Source organism: Pelophylax lessonae, assembly GCF_965119305.1.
Source record: "Pelophylax lessonae genome assembly, chromosome: 12".
Classification (NCBI taxonomy): domain Eukaryota; kingdom Metazoa; phylum Chordata; class Amphibia; order Anura; family Ranidae; genus Pelophylax; species Pelophylax lessonae.
The window spans coordinates 174,243,207-174,260,415 of NC_138779.1; the positions used below are offsets into that span (position 1 = coordinate 174,243,207).

Here is a 17,209-nt window from a genome sequence, read left to right on the forward strand (position 1 = left end):
TTAATTTTTTTCACATACTATTAATTATTTTTAGATGTTGGTCTTATGATAATAATAGATTGATTAATTGTGGTCACTTGATTGGCACATTTTGATTTATTGCATTACGTTACACTTAGATTAATTACGATTTAACAGCGCCTGCTTTATTTACTTTACTATATTGTTAATGTGATTTCACATTTCAAAGGGGCAGGGGTTAAGGGATTACCACTTATGGATGAGGCGCCTTCACGGGTTATATAACAGTGACATTACCAAGAACTGGACGTCCCTCCAAAATTGAATAAAAGACGAAAAGGAAAACTGGTCAGAGGGGCTGCCAAGAGGCCTACAGCAACATTTAAGGAGCTGCAGGAATATCTGGCAAGTACTGGCTGTGTGGTACATGTGACAGCGATCTCCTGTACTCTTCATATGTCTGGGCTATGAGGTAGAGTGGCAAGACGGAAGTCTTTTCTTACGAAATAAAAACATCCAAGCCTGGCTAAATTTTGCAAAAACACATCTAAAGTCTCCCAAAAGCATGTGGGAAAACGTGTTATGGTCTGATGATACCAAGGTTGAACTTTTTGGCCATAATTCCAAAAGATATGTTTGGCGCAAAAACAGTGCACATCAACAAAAGAACACCATATCCACAGTGAAGCATGGTGGTGGCAGCATCATGCTTTGGGGCTGTTTTTCTTCAGCTGGAACAGGGGCCGTAGTCAAGGTAGAGGGAATTATGAACAGTTTCAAGTACCAGTCAATACTGGCACAAAACCTTTAGGCTTCTGCTAGAAAGCTGAACATGAAGAGGAACTTCATCTTTCAGCATGACAAGGGCCCAAAGCATACATCCAAATCAACAAAGGAATGGCTTCACCAGAAGAAGATTAAAGTTTTGGAATGGCCCAGCCAGAGCCCAGACCTGAATCTGATCTGAAGAGGGCTGTGCACAGGAGATGCCCTCGCAATCTGACAGATTTGGAGTGTTTTTGCAAAGAAGAGTGGGCAAATATAGCCTTGCCAAGTCAAGTCAAGATGTGCCATGCTGATAGACTCAAACCCAAAAAGATTAAAGACTGGGTGCTGTAATGAAATCAAAAGGATCTTCAACAAAGTATTAGTTTAAGAGTGTGCACACTTATCCAACCATAATATTTTAGCTTTTTTTTTTTACTTCCCTCCATCCAAAAGATTTCAGTTTGTTGTTCAATTGATGGGAAGCAGCAATCAACAATGTCAATCAACAAGAAAAATACATCCCTGCTAACTGACTTCCTCTCCAAAGAAAGCTGGCCAGGGTCATAAAGGGATCCAAACACATACAAACATTATCCAATTACAATGTAAATTGCATTTACAATGTGTAAAAGTGTACTCACTTTTGTGAGATACTGTATATACCCCAATTTTTTTGTAGAATATGAAAGATGATATGTCGAGTAAATAGATACAGTATCTCACAAAAGTGAGTACACCCTTCACATTTTTGTAAATATTTTATTATATCTCTTCTTGTGACAACACTGAAGAAATTACACTTTGCTACAATGTAAAGTAAGTGTGTACGGCTTTGTATAACAGTGTACATTTTCCCCTCAAAATAACTGAACACACAGCCATTAATGTCTTGCAACAAAAGTGAGTACACCCCTAAGTGAAAATGTCCAAACTAGGCCCAAAGTGTCAATATTTTGTGTGGCCACCATAAATTTTCCAGCACTGCCTTAACCCTCTTGGGCATGGAGTTCACCAGAGCTTCACAGGTTGCCACTGGAGTCCTCTTCCACTCCTCCATGACAACATCACGGAGCTGGTGGATGTTCGAGACCTTGCGCTCCCCCACCTCAGGATGCCCCACAGATGCGCAATAGGGTTTAGGCCTGGAAACATGCTTGGCCGGTCTATCATCTTTACCCTCAGCTTTTTTAGCAAGGCAGTGGTGGGCTTGGAGGGGTGTTTGGGGTCGTTATGTTGGAATACTACCCTGCGGCCCAGTCTCTGAAGGGAGGGGATCATGCTCTGCCTCAGTATGTCACAGTACATGTTGGCATTCATGGTTCCTTCAATGAACTGTAGCTCCCCAGTGCCGGCAGCACTCATGCAGCCCCAGACTATGACATTCCCCCCAACATACTTGACTGTAGGCAAGACACACTTGTCTTTGTACTCCTCACCTGGTTGCCGCCACACACGCTTGACACCATCTGAACCAAATAAGTTTATCTTGGTCTCATCAGACCAAACCAGAGGACATGGTTCCAATAACCCATGCCCTTAATCTGCTTGTCTTCAGCAAACTGTTTGCGGGCTTTCTGGTGCATCAGCTTTAGAAGAGGCTTCCTTCTCGGACGACAGCCATGCAGACCAAGTTGACGCAGTGTACGGTCTGAGCACTGCTGATAGGCTGACCCCCCACCCATTCAACCTCTGCAGCAATGCTGGGGGCACTTATACGTCTATTTCCCAAAGATAACCTCTGGATAGGATGTTGAGCATGTGCACTCAACTTCTTTAGTCAACCATGGTGAGGCTTTTTCTGTCTTGTTAAACCAATATGGTCTTGGCCACTGTACTGCAGCTCAGTTGCAGGGTCTTGGCAATCTTCTTATAGCCTAGGCCACGGGTGGCAAACAAGGCCCACGGACCGAAACTGGGCCGCCAGGCCTTTTCTTTCGGCCCGTGTAGCGGCCGCTGCCTGCCACCTCTTTATCACTTTCTCGCACACAAATGCATCCTCCGGCGCCACCTGTGTTTGTGCGCATTCGCGGCCAGCCTGTCTCCAAGGAGACCTCTCACGCTCCCTCTGTCCTTCTAGCGGCGCCGGCTGATTGAGCCAAGCATATGCCCGGCCGACCGTCTCCTGGTCTCTCTCCCCAGTCCCTCTAGCGGCGCCGGCGATTAGGGTCAGTGTTTTTTTTTCTGTCAGTCAGCTGCACCCTGAGAGCGGGCTTTTTGCCCAATACACAGGCGGGGGTTGTACCAGAGCTGGGACAGATAGGAAGGTAGGAGAAAGCACAGATGTGAGAGTTTTTTTTGGGGGGGGGGGGGGGGCTGTGGAGGGAGGTGGGAGGATGGGAGCAGAGCGCACTTGTGAGCCCCGCACTCCGTACCCAGCGCACGCGAAAACTCTGCACGCAACCCCGCACTCCTGAACTCCGCACTCCGTACGCAACCGCGCACTCCTGAACTCCGCACTCTGTACCCACGGCACTCCTGAACTCCGCACTCTGTACCCACGGCACTCCTGAACTCCGCACTCTGTACCCACGGCACTCCTGAACTCCGCACTCTGTACCCAGCGCACTCCAGAACTCCGCACTCTGTACCCAGCGCACTCCAGAACGTCGCACTACGTACCCAGCGCACTCCAGAACTCCGCACTCTGTACCCAGCGCACTCCAGAACGCCGCACTCCGTACCCAGCGCACTCCTGAACTCCCGACTCCGTACCCAGCACACTCCTGAACTCCGCACTCCGTACCCAGCGCACTCCTGAACCCCGCACTCCGTACCCAGCGCACTCCTGAACCCTGCACTCCGAACAACTATATTGCTGATGCGGCCCCCAATGAATTTGAGTTTGACACCCCTGGCCTAGGCCATCTTTATGTAGAGCAACAATTCTTTCTTTCAGATCCTCAGAGAGTTCTTTGCTATGAGGTGCCATGTTCAACATCCAGTGACCAGTATGAGAGTGAGAGCGATAACACCAAATTTGGCACACCTGCTCCCCATTCACACCTGAGACCTTGTAACACTAACGAGTCACACCTGAGACCTTGTAACACTAACGAGTCACATGACGCTAGGGAGGGAAAATGGCTAATTGGACCCAATTTGGACATTTTCACTTAGGGGTGTACTCCCTTTTGTTGCCACCACCGACCGAATGGACTCCATTCGAAACTTCTGCACCCGCACAAAGCGGTTCAGAGCCTTAAGATCCAGTATTGGACGCACCTTGCCCTCCTTCCTGGGCACTGTGAAAAGGTTTGAATAGAAACCTTGAAAGCGTACCTGCGGAGGAACCGGTTCAATCACTCCTTGAGCAAGGAGGTCCTGCACAGCCTCCCGGAGATCTTTCAAACGATCCGGAGACAGGTGAAGACTTGACTAAAAAAAAAACCTGTCCACCGGCCGGGATCAAAATTCTATCTTGTACCTGGAACTAATTAGTTTGTGAACCCATTGGTCTTGCATGAACGAAGTCCAGGGTTCCTGAAAGAAGCGCAGACGTCCCCCCACCCCAGAAGCGGGTGAGGGCGCCCCTTCATGCTGAAGAGGACTTGTCCGCAGAACAGGGCTGATTGGTCTTGGGCTTGTCCCAGTGCTTTGTAGTCCCTCCAGAAGCTCTGAATTGCTTATTTTCTTGCACCCCGGAGGCACGAAAAAAAACAACGTCTATGAGCGGTAAAGAAGGCCCCCGCTTAGTACGGGGCGCTTTACCTTTGGAGGATTGAGGAAGAAGAGTACTCTTCCCACCAGTCAGACCCTTGATCAACTCATCCAGCAAGTCACCAAATAATCGCTCTCACAGAAAAGGAAGATCTGTCAGGGCTTTCTCGGAAGCCTGGTCAGCTGACTAGCTCTTCAGCCAAAGCATGCGTCTTAAGGCAATCCCCACAGCCGACACTCTGTCCACCAGGGGAGCCGAATCCAAGGACGCATCACACAGGAACACCAGGGCCTGGGCCTTCTGGTCCATAAGTTCCATCAGCTCTGGGGGAACTAGGTCAGGATCCAAGTTCCCCTTCAGAACGTTTACCCATTCTGTAACCGTCTGTGATATGAAAACAGACACAAAAAGAATAGCACCCGCCAACACATGAAGATGGCGGGAAAGGGATTCCACCCGCCTGTCCACCAGATCCGTAAAAACTGGGGAATCTTCCACAGGCACTATAGTAGATTTTTCAACCTGGAAACAAGATGATCCACCTTGGGCGGTACCGAAAAACAGTTGGAAACTGCCTCAGCAAAGGGATAACGGCGCTTAAAGCACTTAGGCACTACTAGCACGTGCTTGATGCACCGCCATTGTTCATTAACAATATCATGAAAATTCTCAGAACAAGGAAAAACCTTGCTCGATTTTTGGGTCTTCCGGGAGCCAAAGGACACTCGTGTCCCTGCGGGCGTGGGCTCATCTGCCATTTTTAAAGTTTCCCTTACTGAAACAATTAGGGCTTCCACCAAAGCGCGTTCCCGCGCTGCAGCTGAAGAAGACAGGTCCTCTTCACCACCTGCCTGCAAGGACAGCGACCCCTCAGGTATGGGGGCGTCCGTGGCAACCATATTAGCCTCTGAATCAGAGGACCCCATTAATGATGGAGAAGGCAGCGGCCATTTTCGGCTAGTAATCTTTTTCATTACAAAATCGACCTTGGTTGCCAGGCTTTCCAGCGCTGCTGAAATTGCGGACAGCGACTGCGATCCGGATGTCGCATTAAGTGGGTCTGAGGGTGAATTTACTGCCTGGGACTCCAAATTTAAAGCAACCAAAAAAAGGAGTACTGTCACTTAAACGCTGATCGTGGTTCCCACCGCCAATCGCCACGGTCTGTGGAGTCCCCCTTAAATATATACCGACAGCAGAGTGTGCCGGGATATGCCCTCAAAGAATCCAGTACTGTACCACCTTCAGAAGAAACCTGAATCAGACACAAAAATGGCTGCCCCATACAAGTCAATGAAAAAAATATTTTACATTGCCCACACTAAAGATGGCGGCGCCCGCAGCGTGCCATGCGGTCACTGACCCCCAATATGAAAGGCCTCATGCATCTACCACCAGACCCAGCAGGAAAAAAGTTACCATTGCCTACCCCCCAAGGATGCCAGGCGCCCCAGCCACAGCACCCCCCCCCCAGGAGGCTGGAAAGGGAGACAGTGCACAAGGCCGGGTAACCAGACAGGCCATAGGGATCTTTTAGGAAGTCCAGGTCCTTTTATCCCCAGGAGAGGGCCCACATCCCCCCAAGGCCAACGAGGGGCAAAGGGGGCTACATTTACTCACCATACCATGGACCGAGTGGGATCCACTCCAGGCAGAACCACCTCCCACCCGGACTGGGAGTGCTACCAGCCGAGGGGTACGCTGCGACTCAGGGCGTTCCAGGTCATCGCATCCCAGCGAGACATCCACTCGCAGGCTCGTCCCCAACCAGAAAGGGGCTCCGTCGTGGCGAGGCCTAGTGTGGGACTATAACCTGCTCACGCTCGTAGGCCAGGCTATGGAGACCTTAAGGACCTAAATTATCCAGTGCGAAACCCCAACCGGTATTTCTTGTAGAGCACCAGGGGGATCCCCCTGAACACTAACTAGCAAAGTGAGTAAAGATAAATAAAAACAAAAGTTTCTGAAAATAATAAAAAACTGAGACTGAAGTGCCAGCAGGAAACATAGGTCCTACTCCTTCTCTAGGTACTCCTTCTCTGGAGCAGAAGGTGTGGGGTTATGCCTGCGGGGACAGCCCTGTGGGTGTGGAGAATAACTCTTTTCCTACATAGAACTACTCCTGAAGGGGGCAGCAGCATAACCCAATGGATAAGAAGTATGAGAGCTGCGTCTGTCAATGGACAATAGAGAAATATTCAATTTATTGTCTATCCATCTCAAAAAAAAAAGCTCTCAATTTTGCCCCTTCTAGTACTCCCAACTTATTCACCCTTTCTAAAGATTTGAACAGGTTCATAAGAAATCTGACTGTAAAGAAATTTTGTAATAACCCCAAAAATACATCTGACCACTTGGCTTTGCAAAACTAGCCCCCCATCTAAAATTAGAACCTTATTCTTAAGACACCCTAGTCCTGGAGAGTCTGGAGGAGCTTCTCTGGGAAAGACATTTTCTAGACCCAGAGAAGGTGCTAAATCCAGATTTTCCTATCCAACACACTGGCTTCAAACCCAAATCGATATTCAATCTGACCTATGCTAAAGGACCTTACATTGAAGCTTTATACAGCTTGGTCTACTCGGATATAATCCAGATGTGTAAGGACCATCATAGAATACATAACCTCACCAAAGACGAACACCTCGCTCTAAAAACTTTGGAGGAAAATTGTGACATTGTCATCAAATTAGCTGATCAGGGCAGAGGCATAGTGGTTACGAATAGGGGTAACTATCTGCAAGAAGCCTACAGGCTGCTGTCAAATAAAAGCACCTACACCAAAATACCCAAAGATCCCTCAGATGAATTTATTGCTGACTTCAACCTCCTCATCAACCAAGCCAGATCTGATGAAATTCTCAAAAAAAAAAAAAAAAAAAATTGATTTTTTCAAAAACTTACCATAAAATTATTTTCTCTGAAGTCCATTAACAGACGCAGCAGCAATGCTTCTTTACCCTTGGGTTATGCGCCATCTACAGGAGTAGACTGGGCAGTAAAAAAAAAAAAAAATTCACTGACACGCCTACAGGGGCTGTCCTTCTCGGCATAACCCCCCCACACACCGTGCTCTCAAATCAGTTTCGTAGCAAGCAGTGAAAAGAAGACTCAAACCATCCCCATAATAGAGGGGCGGGTGCTGCGTCTGTCTATGGACTTCAGAAAAAAGGATTTTACGATAAGTTCCTAAAAAAATCCAGTTTTCTCTATCGTCCACTGACCATGAGGGGTGGGAAGAAAGGAACCAAACAGTTAACGTATTTCCAAGGCTAAAAATGTAGCCAACTAGGAAGAAAAAAGCTCAACCAGTAACAGGAGCTTACCCAAAAACAAAGTTTAAAGAGAATAAAACAAGTCTCTTTACACAGCAGCCTGCAAAACCTTGTAGCCAAAAGAGGCATCCGAAGATGGCAATAAAACAATCTTGTAAAATTTTGTATGCACGGATGACCAAGTCGCCGCCTTACACACCTGAGCAACAGATGCCTGATGACGAAAGGCCCAAGAGGCACTCAGCGCTCTAGTAGAATGCGCCCTCACAGGGAAAGGAGGTACCAGACCCTATAAGCCTGAACAACCGTCTGCCTAATCCATTTGGATATGGTCGCAGCAGACCCAGACAAACCCTTACGAGATCCCTCAGTAAGGACAAAAGGAGAATCTGAAGTCCTAAAAAGGCTCTGTGGCCGATAGGTAAACCCTGATCGCCTGAACCACATCCAGAGAATGCAAGGCAATTTCCTTAGGATGCTTAGGACAGAGTGAAGGCATTTAAATGGAAATCAGACACCACCTTAGGAAGGAGGACTGATTAGGTCAGAGAACCACTTTTTCTTTATGAACGATCAAGTAAGGCGAACGACAGAAAAGTGCCGCCAATTCAGACACTCTGTGGGCAGAAGTAATAGTCATCAGAAAGGCAAATTTCTGCGATAACAAAGGCAGAGATATGTCCCTAATATTCTCAAAAGGAGGCTTTTGAAGAAAAGACAAAACCAATTTCAGATCCCATAGAGACAAAAGGGATCTCCCCGGAGGAGCCAGATGACACACCCCTTGAATAAAGGTGCGGATCAAGGAATTCGTTGCCAACAGGCGTTGGAAGTAAATAGCTACGGCTGACACTTGGCCCTTGAACGTGCCCAAGGCCAACTGTTGCTCAACTCCTTTCTGCAAGAAAGCCAAGGCCCTCACAACTGAAAACAAGCGAGGGTGCAAGTTTTGCGATTCACACCAGGAAACATCTTCCAGATACGATGATACGTTTTTCTGGAAGTCGATTTCCTAGCCGTCAGCAGGGTAGAGATCACAGCCATGCCGTTTAAGCCAGCGACCATAAAGCAGGATGGAAGATCGGCTCCTGAGACAGCAGGTCCTCCGCTGCCAGGGAGGCTTGATGACCATCTTTACCAGGTCTGCGTACCAAGACCGGGAAGGCCATTATGGTGCCACCGGATTACTGGCACCTTTTCCACCGCCAATCTGCGGAGGAACCTTGATAACAGCTGTATCGGAGGAAAGGCAGCTACCAATGTGTCTGTGGCGTCGGCCAGAGGGTCTCGATGCAGTAGCTCTGAGCTCAGCATTTGAGAGTCTACTCCTGGGATGATGGAGGTGAGCAGTGATGACTAGGCCTCACTTAGCAACGTCTTGGGTGTTTTCCAATCAAGCTTGAAAAGGTATGTAAATGCTACACCTATAGCAAAGGCTTTATTCAACTTTAGTCAGAGCTGCACAGTTTTTTTCTTTCATCTACAGATGCCCCTTATCTGCATAGGCAATTTTGTGGTAAAGATGAATGATCCCTTTAAAGACTAATAGTTTGGCAATCCAGGACAAAGTGGTACAAAACAACTTGCACAAAAAAAGTACATTCGTACAGAGAGGAGCATATACTGTTGATATAATAAATGCCATCTTACACATATCCAGCCTAATATTTCTGAACATTTACTTTGTTAGTCTGGCTGAAAAAAAAAGTTCATCTAGTTTATCAATTTACTGTCATACAAAAGTCTGCAAATGCAAATAAAAGTAAACCTTTAAGCTTGCTTCAAAACGTACAACCAATACTTGCAAATGCATATGCCCAAAGACAACACAACTTACACTCATCGGCCACTTTATTAGGTACTCTTGTTCAATTGCTTGGTAACACAAATTGCTTATCACATGGCAGGAACTCAGCGCATTTAGGCATCTAGATGTGGTGAAGATGACTTGCTGAAGTTCAAACCAAGCATCCGAATGGGAAAGAAAGGGGATTTAGGTGACTTTAAAAACGTAGCATGGTTGTTAGTGCCCGAAGGGCTGGTCTGAGTATTGCAAAACCTGCTGATGTACTGGGATTTTCACACACAACCATCTCTAGGGTTTACAGAGAATGGTCCGAAAAAGTGAAAATATCCAGTAATTTTGTGGACAAAAATGCCTTGTTGATGTCAGAGGAGAATAGGCAGACTGGTTAAAATGATAGAAAGGCAACAGTCACTCAAATAACCAATCATTACAATCAAGGTATGCAGAATACCATCTTTGAGCGCACAACACATCGAACCTTGAATCAATGGACTCCAGCAGCAGAAGACCACACTGGGTGTTCACTCCTGTCAGCGAAGAACAGGAAACTGAGGCTACAAGTCACACAGGCTCACCAAAACTGGACAATAGAAGATTGGAAAAACTTTGCCTGGTCTTATCAGTCTCGATTTCAGCTGTGACATTCAGATGGTAGGGTCAAAATTTGGCGTAAACAACATGAAAGCATGGATCCATACTGTCTTGTATCAATGGCTAAGGCTGGTGGTGTAATGGTGTGGGGCCTACACTTTGGGCCCATTAGTACCAATTGAGCATCGTTAGCACCATGGTCTACCTGAGTATTGTTGCTGAGTATGTCCATCCCTTTATGACTACAGTGTACCCATCTTCTGATGGCCACTTCCAGTTGGATAATGCACCAGGTCACAAAGCTCAAATAATCTTTCTTGAACACGACAATGCGTTCACTGTACTCCAATTACCTCCACAGTCACTAGATCTCAGTCCAATGGAGCACCTTTGGGATGTGGTGGAATGGGAGATTCGCATCACTGATGTGCAGCCGAAAAATCTGCAGCAATTGCATGTCAATATGGACCAAAATCTCTGAGGAATGTTTCCAACACCCTGTTGAATCTTTGCCATGATATGCCATGAAGAATTAGGGGTAGTTCTGAAGGAAAAAGGGGGTCCAAGCCATACCTAATAAAGTGACCAGTGAGTGTATGTTTATACAGTGTATTGAAGAAAGAATTCCGCGCTAATGGATCTAATTGTGTGGTTGGCTGCAGCCTACCCCAAAAATATAGTAAAACTATATCTGAAAGTGGAGAAGATATTAGGGTAATTGGCGCTGCCAAATGCTAAATTAAAATGTAAAAGTGTGTCTCATAGATCTAGGTACATTAAAATGTTCCGAAACAGTTATTGCTGTAGGTGGTGGTCCCTATAATGTAACTAATGGTCTTGATGGTAAGCCACAATAAATATTTGAAGATGTCAATAAATTAATAATAAAAATTGACCATTCATCAATAAATATCACAAATAAATACTTGGTAGCAATACATTAATAAGGCAACCCAATCAATAAAAAAAAAAAAAAATAAAAACAGTGAAGTATCTCAAAGTTCAAAGGGTAGTGACTCTTAAAACAATTGGTGTGAACACTAGGTGGCAGTGTTGATCAAAATTAAGTAGAGATGTCTGAGTGACTGGAAAGTGCCAGGTGCTATAATTAAGTCACAAATCTAAGTGAAGTGCCAAAAAATGGGTGTCTAAGTGAAATCAAATAAATATAGAAACAAGCCAAGTAGTATAAAAATGCATATGATGTGCCAAGTGGATGATAAAAAACAATTAAATAGGTGAATTTATGGTGGTTGAATAAATATGAATATAAATAATAATAAATTAGTCCATGTTAAAAATGAAAAAGAGTCCAAAGCAAAATATATGCTCAATATAATAGTCCAAAAACGTGCAATATGGTGATAGGACGTGCCAAAGAAAATCGCATGGATAGAGGGGGTGTCTCCTGGTGTGAATCAGGATGTGGGTGCTGGGTGAGGGAATTCCGTGCTCCCCTTCCTAAAAAGCCCGCACTCACCAGAGAGCGGCACCCCTACAGGGGTAACCAGCGTTGGATAATTGGGGTAAACCCCGATGAACCTCGGTGAGCCTCTCCTTTCCTGGTGGGACCAGTGGTATTTCCTCCCTCAAATGGTAGGTAATGGGGATGAGCGATGTACAAATAGGGTAATGAGCAGCGCTCCAGCAAGGATGATGTCCGGGATTATATGGGTAAAGAAACACTCATATAGTGAAGTACCGTAATGTATATTCTTTTATTAAACAGATAAAATCAAGTACTCACATTTAAAAACCGGATAAAACGTCTGTAAGAAAGTAGGGACCGCGAACCCCTCGTATAGCGGTATATCCGGACGCCGTGCGCCTCAACGGCCGGATGTGCGTCTCAAGGTGCGGAACTGACGTGCCTACGCTCTACGCGTTTCGTCATAAGACTGACGTCATCAGGAGCAGCGTGATATTGATTGGGTTGCCTTATTAATGTATTGCTACCAAGTATTTATTTGTGATATTTATTGATGAATGGTCAATTTTTATTATTAATTTATTGACATCTTCAAATATTTATTGTGGCTTACCATCAAGACCATTAGTTACATTATAGGGACCACCACCTACAGCAATAACTGTTTCGGAACATTTTAATGTACCTAGATCTATGAGACACACTTTTACATTTTAATTTAGCATTTGGCAGCGCCAATTACCCTAATATCTTCTCCATGTTTATACAGTGCATCCGGAAAGTATTCACAGCGCTTCACTTTTTCCATATTGTTATGTTACAGCCTTATTCCAAAATAAATTAAAATTCATTATTTTCCTCAAAATTCTAAAAACAATACCCCATAATGACAACCTGAAAGAAACTAGTTTGAAATCTTTTCAAATTTATTAAAAAAAAAAAAAAATCACATGTACATAAGTGTTCACAGCCTTTGCCATGGCACTCAAAATTGAGCTCAGATGCAGCCTATTTCCACGGATGATCCTTGAGATGTTTCTACAACTTGATTGAAGTCCACCTGTGGTAAATTCAGTTGATTGGACAAAATTTGGAAAGGCACACACCTGTCTATTGAAAGGTCCTACAGTTAACAGTGCATGTCAGAGCACAAACCAAGCCATAAAGTCCAAGGAATTGTCTGCAGACCTCCGAGACAGAATTGTATCGAGGCACAGATCTGGGGAAGGGTACAGAAAAATTTCTGCAGCATTGAAGGTCCTAATGAGCACAGTGGCCTCCATCATCCATAAATGGAAGAAGTTTGGAACCACCAGGACTCTTCGTAGAGTGGGCCGCCCAGCTAAACTGAGCGATTGGGGGCGAGGGGCCTTAGTCGGGGAGGTAAACAAGAACCTGATGGTCACTCTGACAGAGCTCCAGGGTTTCTCTGTGGAGAGGAGAGAACCTTCCAGAGAAACAGGCATCTCTGCAGCACTCCACCATTTAGGCCTGTATGGTAGAGTGGCCAGACGGAAGCCACTCCTCAGTAAAAGGCACATGACAGCCCGCTTGGAGTTTGACAAAAGGCACCTGAAGGACTCTCAGTCCATGAGAAACAAAATTCTCTGGTCTGATGAAATAAAGATTGAACTCTTTATATTAAATGGCAAGCTTCATGTCTGGAGGAAACCAGGCACCGCTCATCACCTGGCCAACACCATCCCTACAGTGAAGCATGGCGGTGGCAGCATCATGCTGTGGGGATGTTTTTCAGAGGCAGGTACTGGGAGACTAGTCAGGATGGAGGGAAAGATGAATGCAGCAATCTACAGAGACATCTTGATGAAAACCTGCTCCAGAGTGCTCTGGACCTCAGACTGGGGCGAAGGTCCATCTTCCAACAGGAAACAACCCTAAGCACACAACTAGGATAATAAAGGAGTGGCTACAGGACAACTCTGTGAATGTGCTTGAGTGGCCCAGCCAGAGCACAGACTTGAACCCGATTGAACATCTCTGGAGAGATATGACAATGGCTGTGTACCGACGTTCCCCATCCACCCTGATTCTGTACACACATATGTCTGTACATAGAGGTTCTTTACTCTAGGAAGCAATAAAAATGTAACACTTACTGTTTTTGCTGCGTCCATCATAGACTTGACAAAATTTGATGACTCTATAGTGCATGAACGTACAGTTTCTGTTCTTCCTTCTCGGAAAAGACGTGTCATGGATGCTTCATATGTTAAGCAGAATTTTCCTTTGTCCTGGAATAGGCAGAATGTTTTCTCAAAACCATTTTATTACACACAGCAAAATAAATGAAAACACAAAAATTAATTGCACCAGAGCACTGCAATGTACTAGTGTGTACTTTCTCCAAGAATGGAGAAAGATCTGGGAGTCTTAGTAGAACATAGACTAAGAAATAGCATGCAATGTCAAGCTGCAGCTGCCAAAGCCGGCAGAATATTAGCACGCATAAGGAAGTAGATATATTCCAGAGAAAAATCTATAATACTACAACTTTATAAAACTCTGGTCCGGCCACACCTGGAGTATTCTGTCCAGTTCTGGTCGCCATTCCTCAGAAAGGAGGTGCTGGAACTGGAAAGAGTCCAAAGAAGAGCAACTAAGCTAATTAGGGGATTGGAGGACCTAAATTATGAGCAGCGTTTACAAGCCCTCGATTTATTCTCCCTAGAGAAGAGACGCCTGAGGGGGACATAATAGCGATTTACAAATACCTCAACGGTGATCTCAGCATAGAAAAAAACTATTCAGTCGCAAGGAGTGCAAGAAAACATGAGGCCATTCAATGCGATTAGAGAAGCGATTTAACCTCAGACTACGCAGGGTTTTTTTTACAGTAAGGGCAATAAGATTGTGGAACTTGCTTCCACAAATGTTAGTAACTGCGGGGAGAATGGCTACTTTTAAAAGACTCTTGGACATACATCTCCAAGATCAAAACATTCAGGGGTATGGGAAATGAATACGTCCACACACACCTACACAGGTTGAACTGGATGGACTATTGTCTTTATTCAACCTCAACTACTACGTAACTATTTAACTATGTATCACTGCAGAGCAAAGGTGTGAACTGACCCTTAAACAATACTTCTGAAACGTATGTGTGACAAACATTACACGCATTGCAATTACCGTTGCAGCCAGCTACAGCTCATCACTGTCTTAACTTTTTTTGCCGCTAACAGCAATTTTGCAATGCAGGTTGACTCCCAGGTTGTCAAACTGACAAAGTCACTGCACCTACTTGTGTACACGTGTGCTCAGTAGGGCGGGACTTCTGAGGTCTATAACTGGTTAATCGCTATCTTTCTAAAATACATTAAGATTACTATTGACAAGCTTTTTTTCCCTCCTATTCTCATACTGCACAATATTATAATTATTACTAAATAACACAAACACTTGAGGAATAACGGACCCCAAACCTGCATTTATTAAATATTACTTATGTTATGGCACTTTTCCACTGCAAGTACCGGCTAGTACCGGCTCGGCTCTACTCGGCCCTGCTTGGCCCGGTTTGCTTTTCCACTGCGGTACCGCATGGTATAGTGTCGGAACGGTTCGGTACGGTACGGTATAGGTTTGCTTTTCCACTAAAGTAGTACTAAAGTTAAGTGGGTGGGATAACAACGGGGTGGGTGTGATTCTCTGACCAATCAGTGGCTAGTAGTGACTGCATGCAAAGGATTGTGGGATATGGTACCAGTTTGGTACCTGTTGGAACCACAATCGAGTAGGTACTGTTTTTTCAGAGCCGTACCGTATCGTACCGTTCGGTTCCATGCAGTGGAAAAGCAAACCTATACCGTACCGTACCGAACCGTTCCGACCCTATACCATGCGGTACCGCAGTGGAAAAGCACAGAAGCGGGCCGAGCCGGTACGGTTCTATGCAGTGGAAAAGCGCCATTAGAATTGACAGCTTTAGTATAGAGAGGGTGGTAACTGAGCCTCACCCTGTAGTGAGCAAGTTGTAGAGCGATCTGGATGAAAGCATCAGGACTGGTTTTGCACTTCTTTATTAAACCTTTACCAAACTCTTTGAAAGGGAATGTATGGAAGTCAACATCCTCCGCTAAAGACTGGGCCACTTTTAGGGAGTCCTGTATGATTTCTTCACACTGCAAGAGAAACATAAGATTAGCTAACCAATGCTAAAAAGTTCATATGTGGATAACACACTGCATACTTGTGGGTTTAAAAAAATACCAATAGAATATGGGTTCCATTTTATCCCCTTAACATTTGTTGCTTACAAGTTAAAATCTGTATTTTTTGCTATTAAATTACTTAGAACCCCCAAACATTATATCAATTTTTTGTAGCAGAGACCCTAGAGAATAAAATGGCGATCATTGCAATATATTATGTCACACGGTATTTGTGCAGCGGTCTTTCAAATGCAATTTTTGGGAAGAAATAGACTTTCAAAAGAAACAAAACAGTAAAGCTAGCCCAATTTTTTTGTATAATGTGAAAGATGATGTTACACTGAGTAAAAAGATATCGAACATGTCATGCTTAAAAATTGTGCACACTTGTGGAATAGTGACAAACTTTGGTACTTAAAAATCTCCATAGGCGTCGCTTTAAAAATTCTTAACGGTTAATGTATGCGTTTGCTTCTGCGCGCTAGCATGAAGGGATGGGGCGCTTTAAATTTTTTTTTCTTAATTTTATTATTTACAAAAAAAATAAAAAATATGATCACTTTTGTTGCTGTCACAAGGAATGTAGTAAACACCCCTTGTGACAGTAATAGGAAATGACAGATGCTCTTCATGCAGAGATCTGGGGTCTGAAAGACCCCAACCCCCTCCCTTTGCACTTAAAAGCATTCAAAACACCAGGTTTGGCTGTTTTGAATGCTTTAATTTTTTTTTTAAAAATCTGGTGCTTTTAAGGCTCCAGTATTCGGAAGTGATGTCATGAAATCACTTCCGGGTTTTGGCATTGGAGACCTGATCAGACCTGAATTTGGCCGTGTTCGGGACTCTAACCAGCTGGCGGACATGCCGGCTGGTGGCTCGGGCCAGCCGTGGAAGTGGGGGGAGGGACGTCCCCTCCTGCTGCTTGTAATGAGAGCCGAGTGGCTGCCCCGCTGCATCGGTTGTCATTAAAAGAAAGTCAACTGTCGGTTCTAAACAAGGGTACTGGGACGATGCCTCTAGCTGAAGGCATCACCGCGGTATAAACCCTTAAAGCTGAGGCTGCATATTTGCGTTCCATCGGCGCTAAGGGGTTAAAATTAAAGATAAACAACAAACACTTTTTGTTCATGAATGAATCGAAATGTCTAGTTTCCGCTTTCTTGAACATCATCTTTAACCACTTGCCTACAGTGCACTTTCACCCCCTTCCTGCCCAGACCGATTTTCAGCTTTCAGCGCTCTCACACTTTGACTGAGAATACTCAGTCATGCAACACTGTACCCATACAAAAATTGTGTCCTTTTTTTCACACAAATAGAGCTTTCTTTTGATGGTATTTGATCAATACTGTTTTTTTTATTTTTTGTGCTATAAATAAAAAAAGACTGAAAATATCGTGAAAAAACGCATTTTTCTTTGTTTCTGTCATAAAATTTTGCAAATTAGTAATTTTTCTTCACAAATTTTGGCCAAAATTTATACTGCTACTTATCTTTGGTAAAAATAACCCAAGTAAGTGTATATTATTTGGTCTTTGTGAAAGT

The 17,209-nt window shown here is 44.6% G+C and overlaps 1 protein-coding gene across 3 annotated transcripts in view; it reads right to left on the bottom strand.

Moving 5' to 3' along the window:
• Positions 1-17,209, bottom strand: part of LOC309568167 (carnitine O-palmitoyltransferase 1, liver isoform-like) — a 205,145-nt gene that overhangs the window by 24,407 nt on the left and 163,529 nt on the right. For all 3 annotated transcript variants that reach the window (XM_082273799.1, XM_082273797.1, XM_082273798.1), the window contains exons 14-15: positions 15,470-15,634; positions 13,607-13,741 (exon numbers count right to left, since the gene is read on the bottom strand). In XM_082273799.1, coding sequence (XP_082129925.1) covers positions 13,607-13,741; positions 15,470-15,634 — 300 coding nt within the window. The remainder of the gene's footprint in view (positions 1-13,606; positions 13,742-15,469; positions 15,635-17,209) is intronic.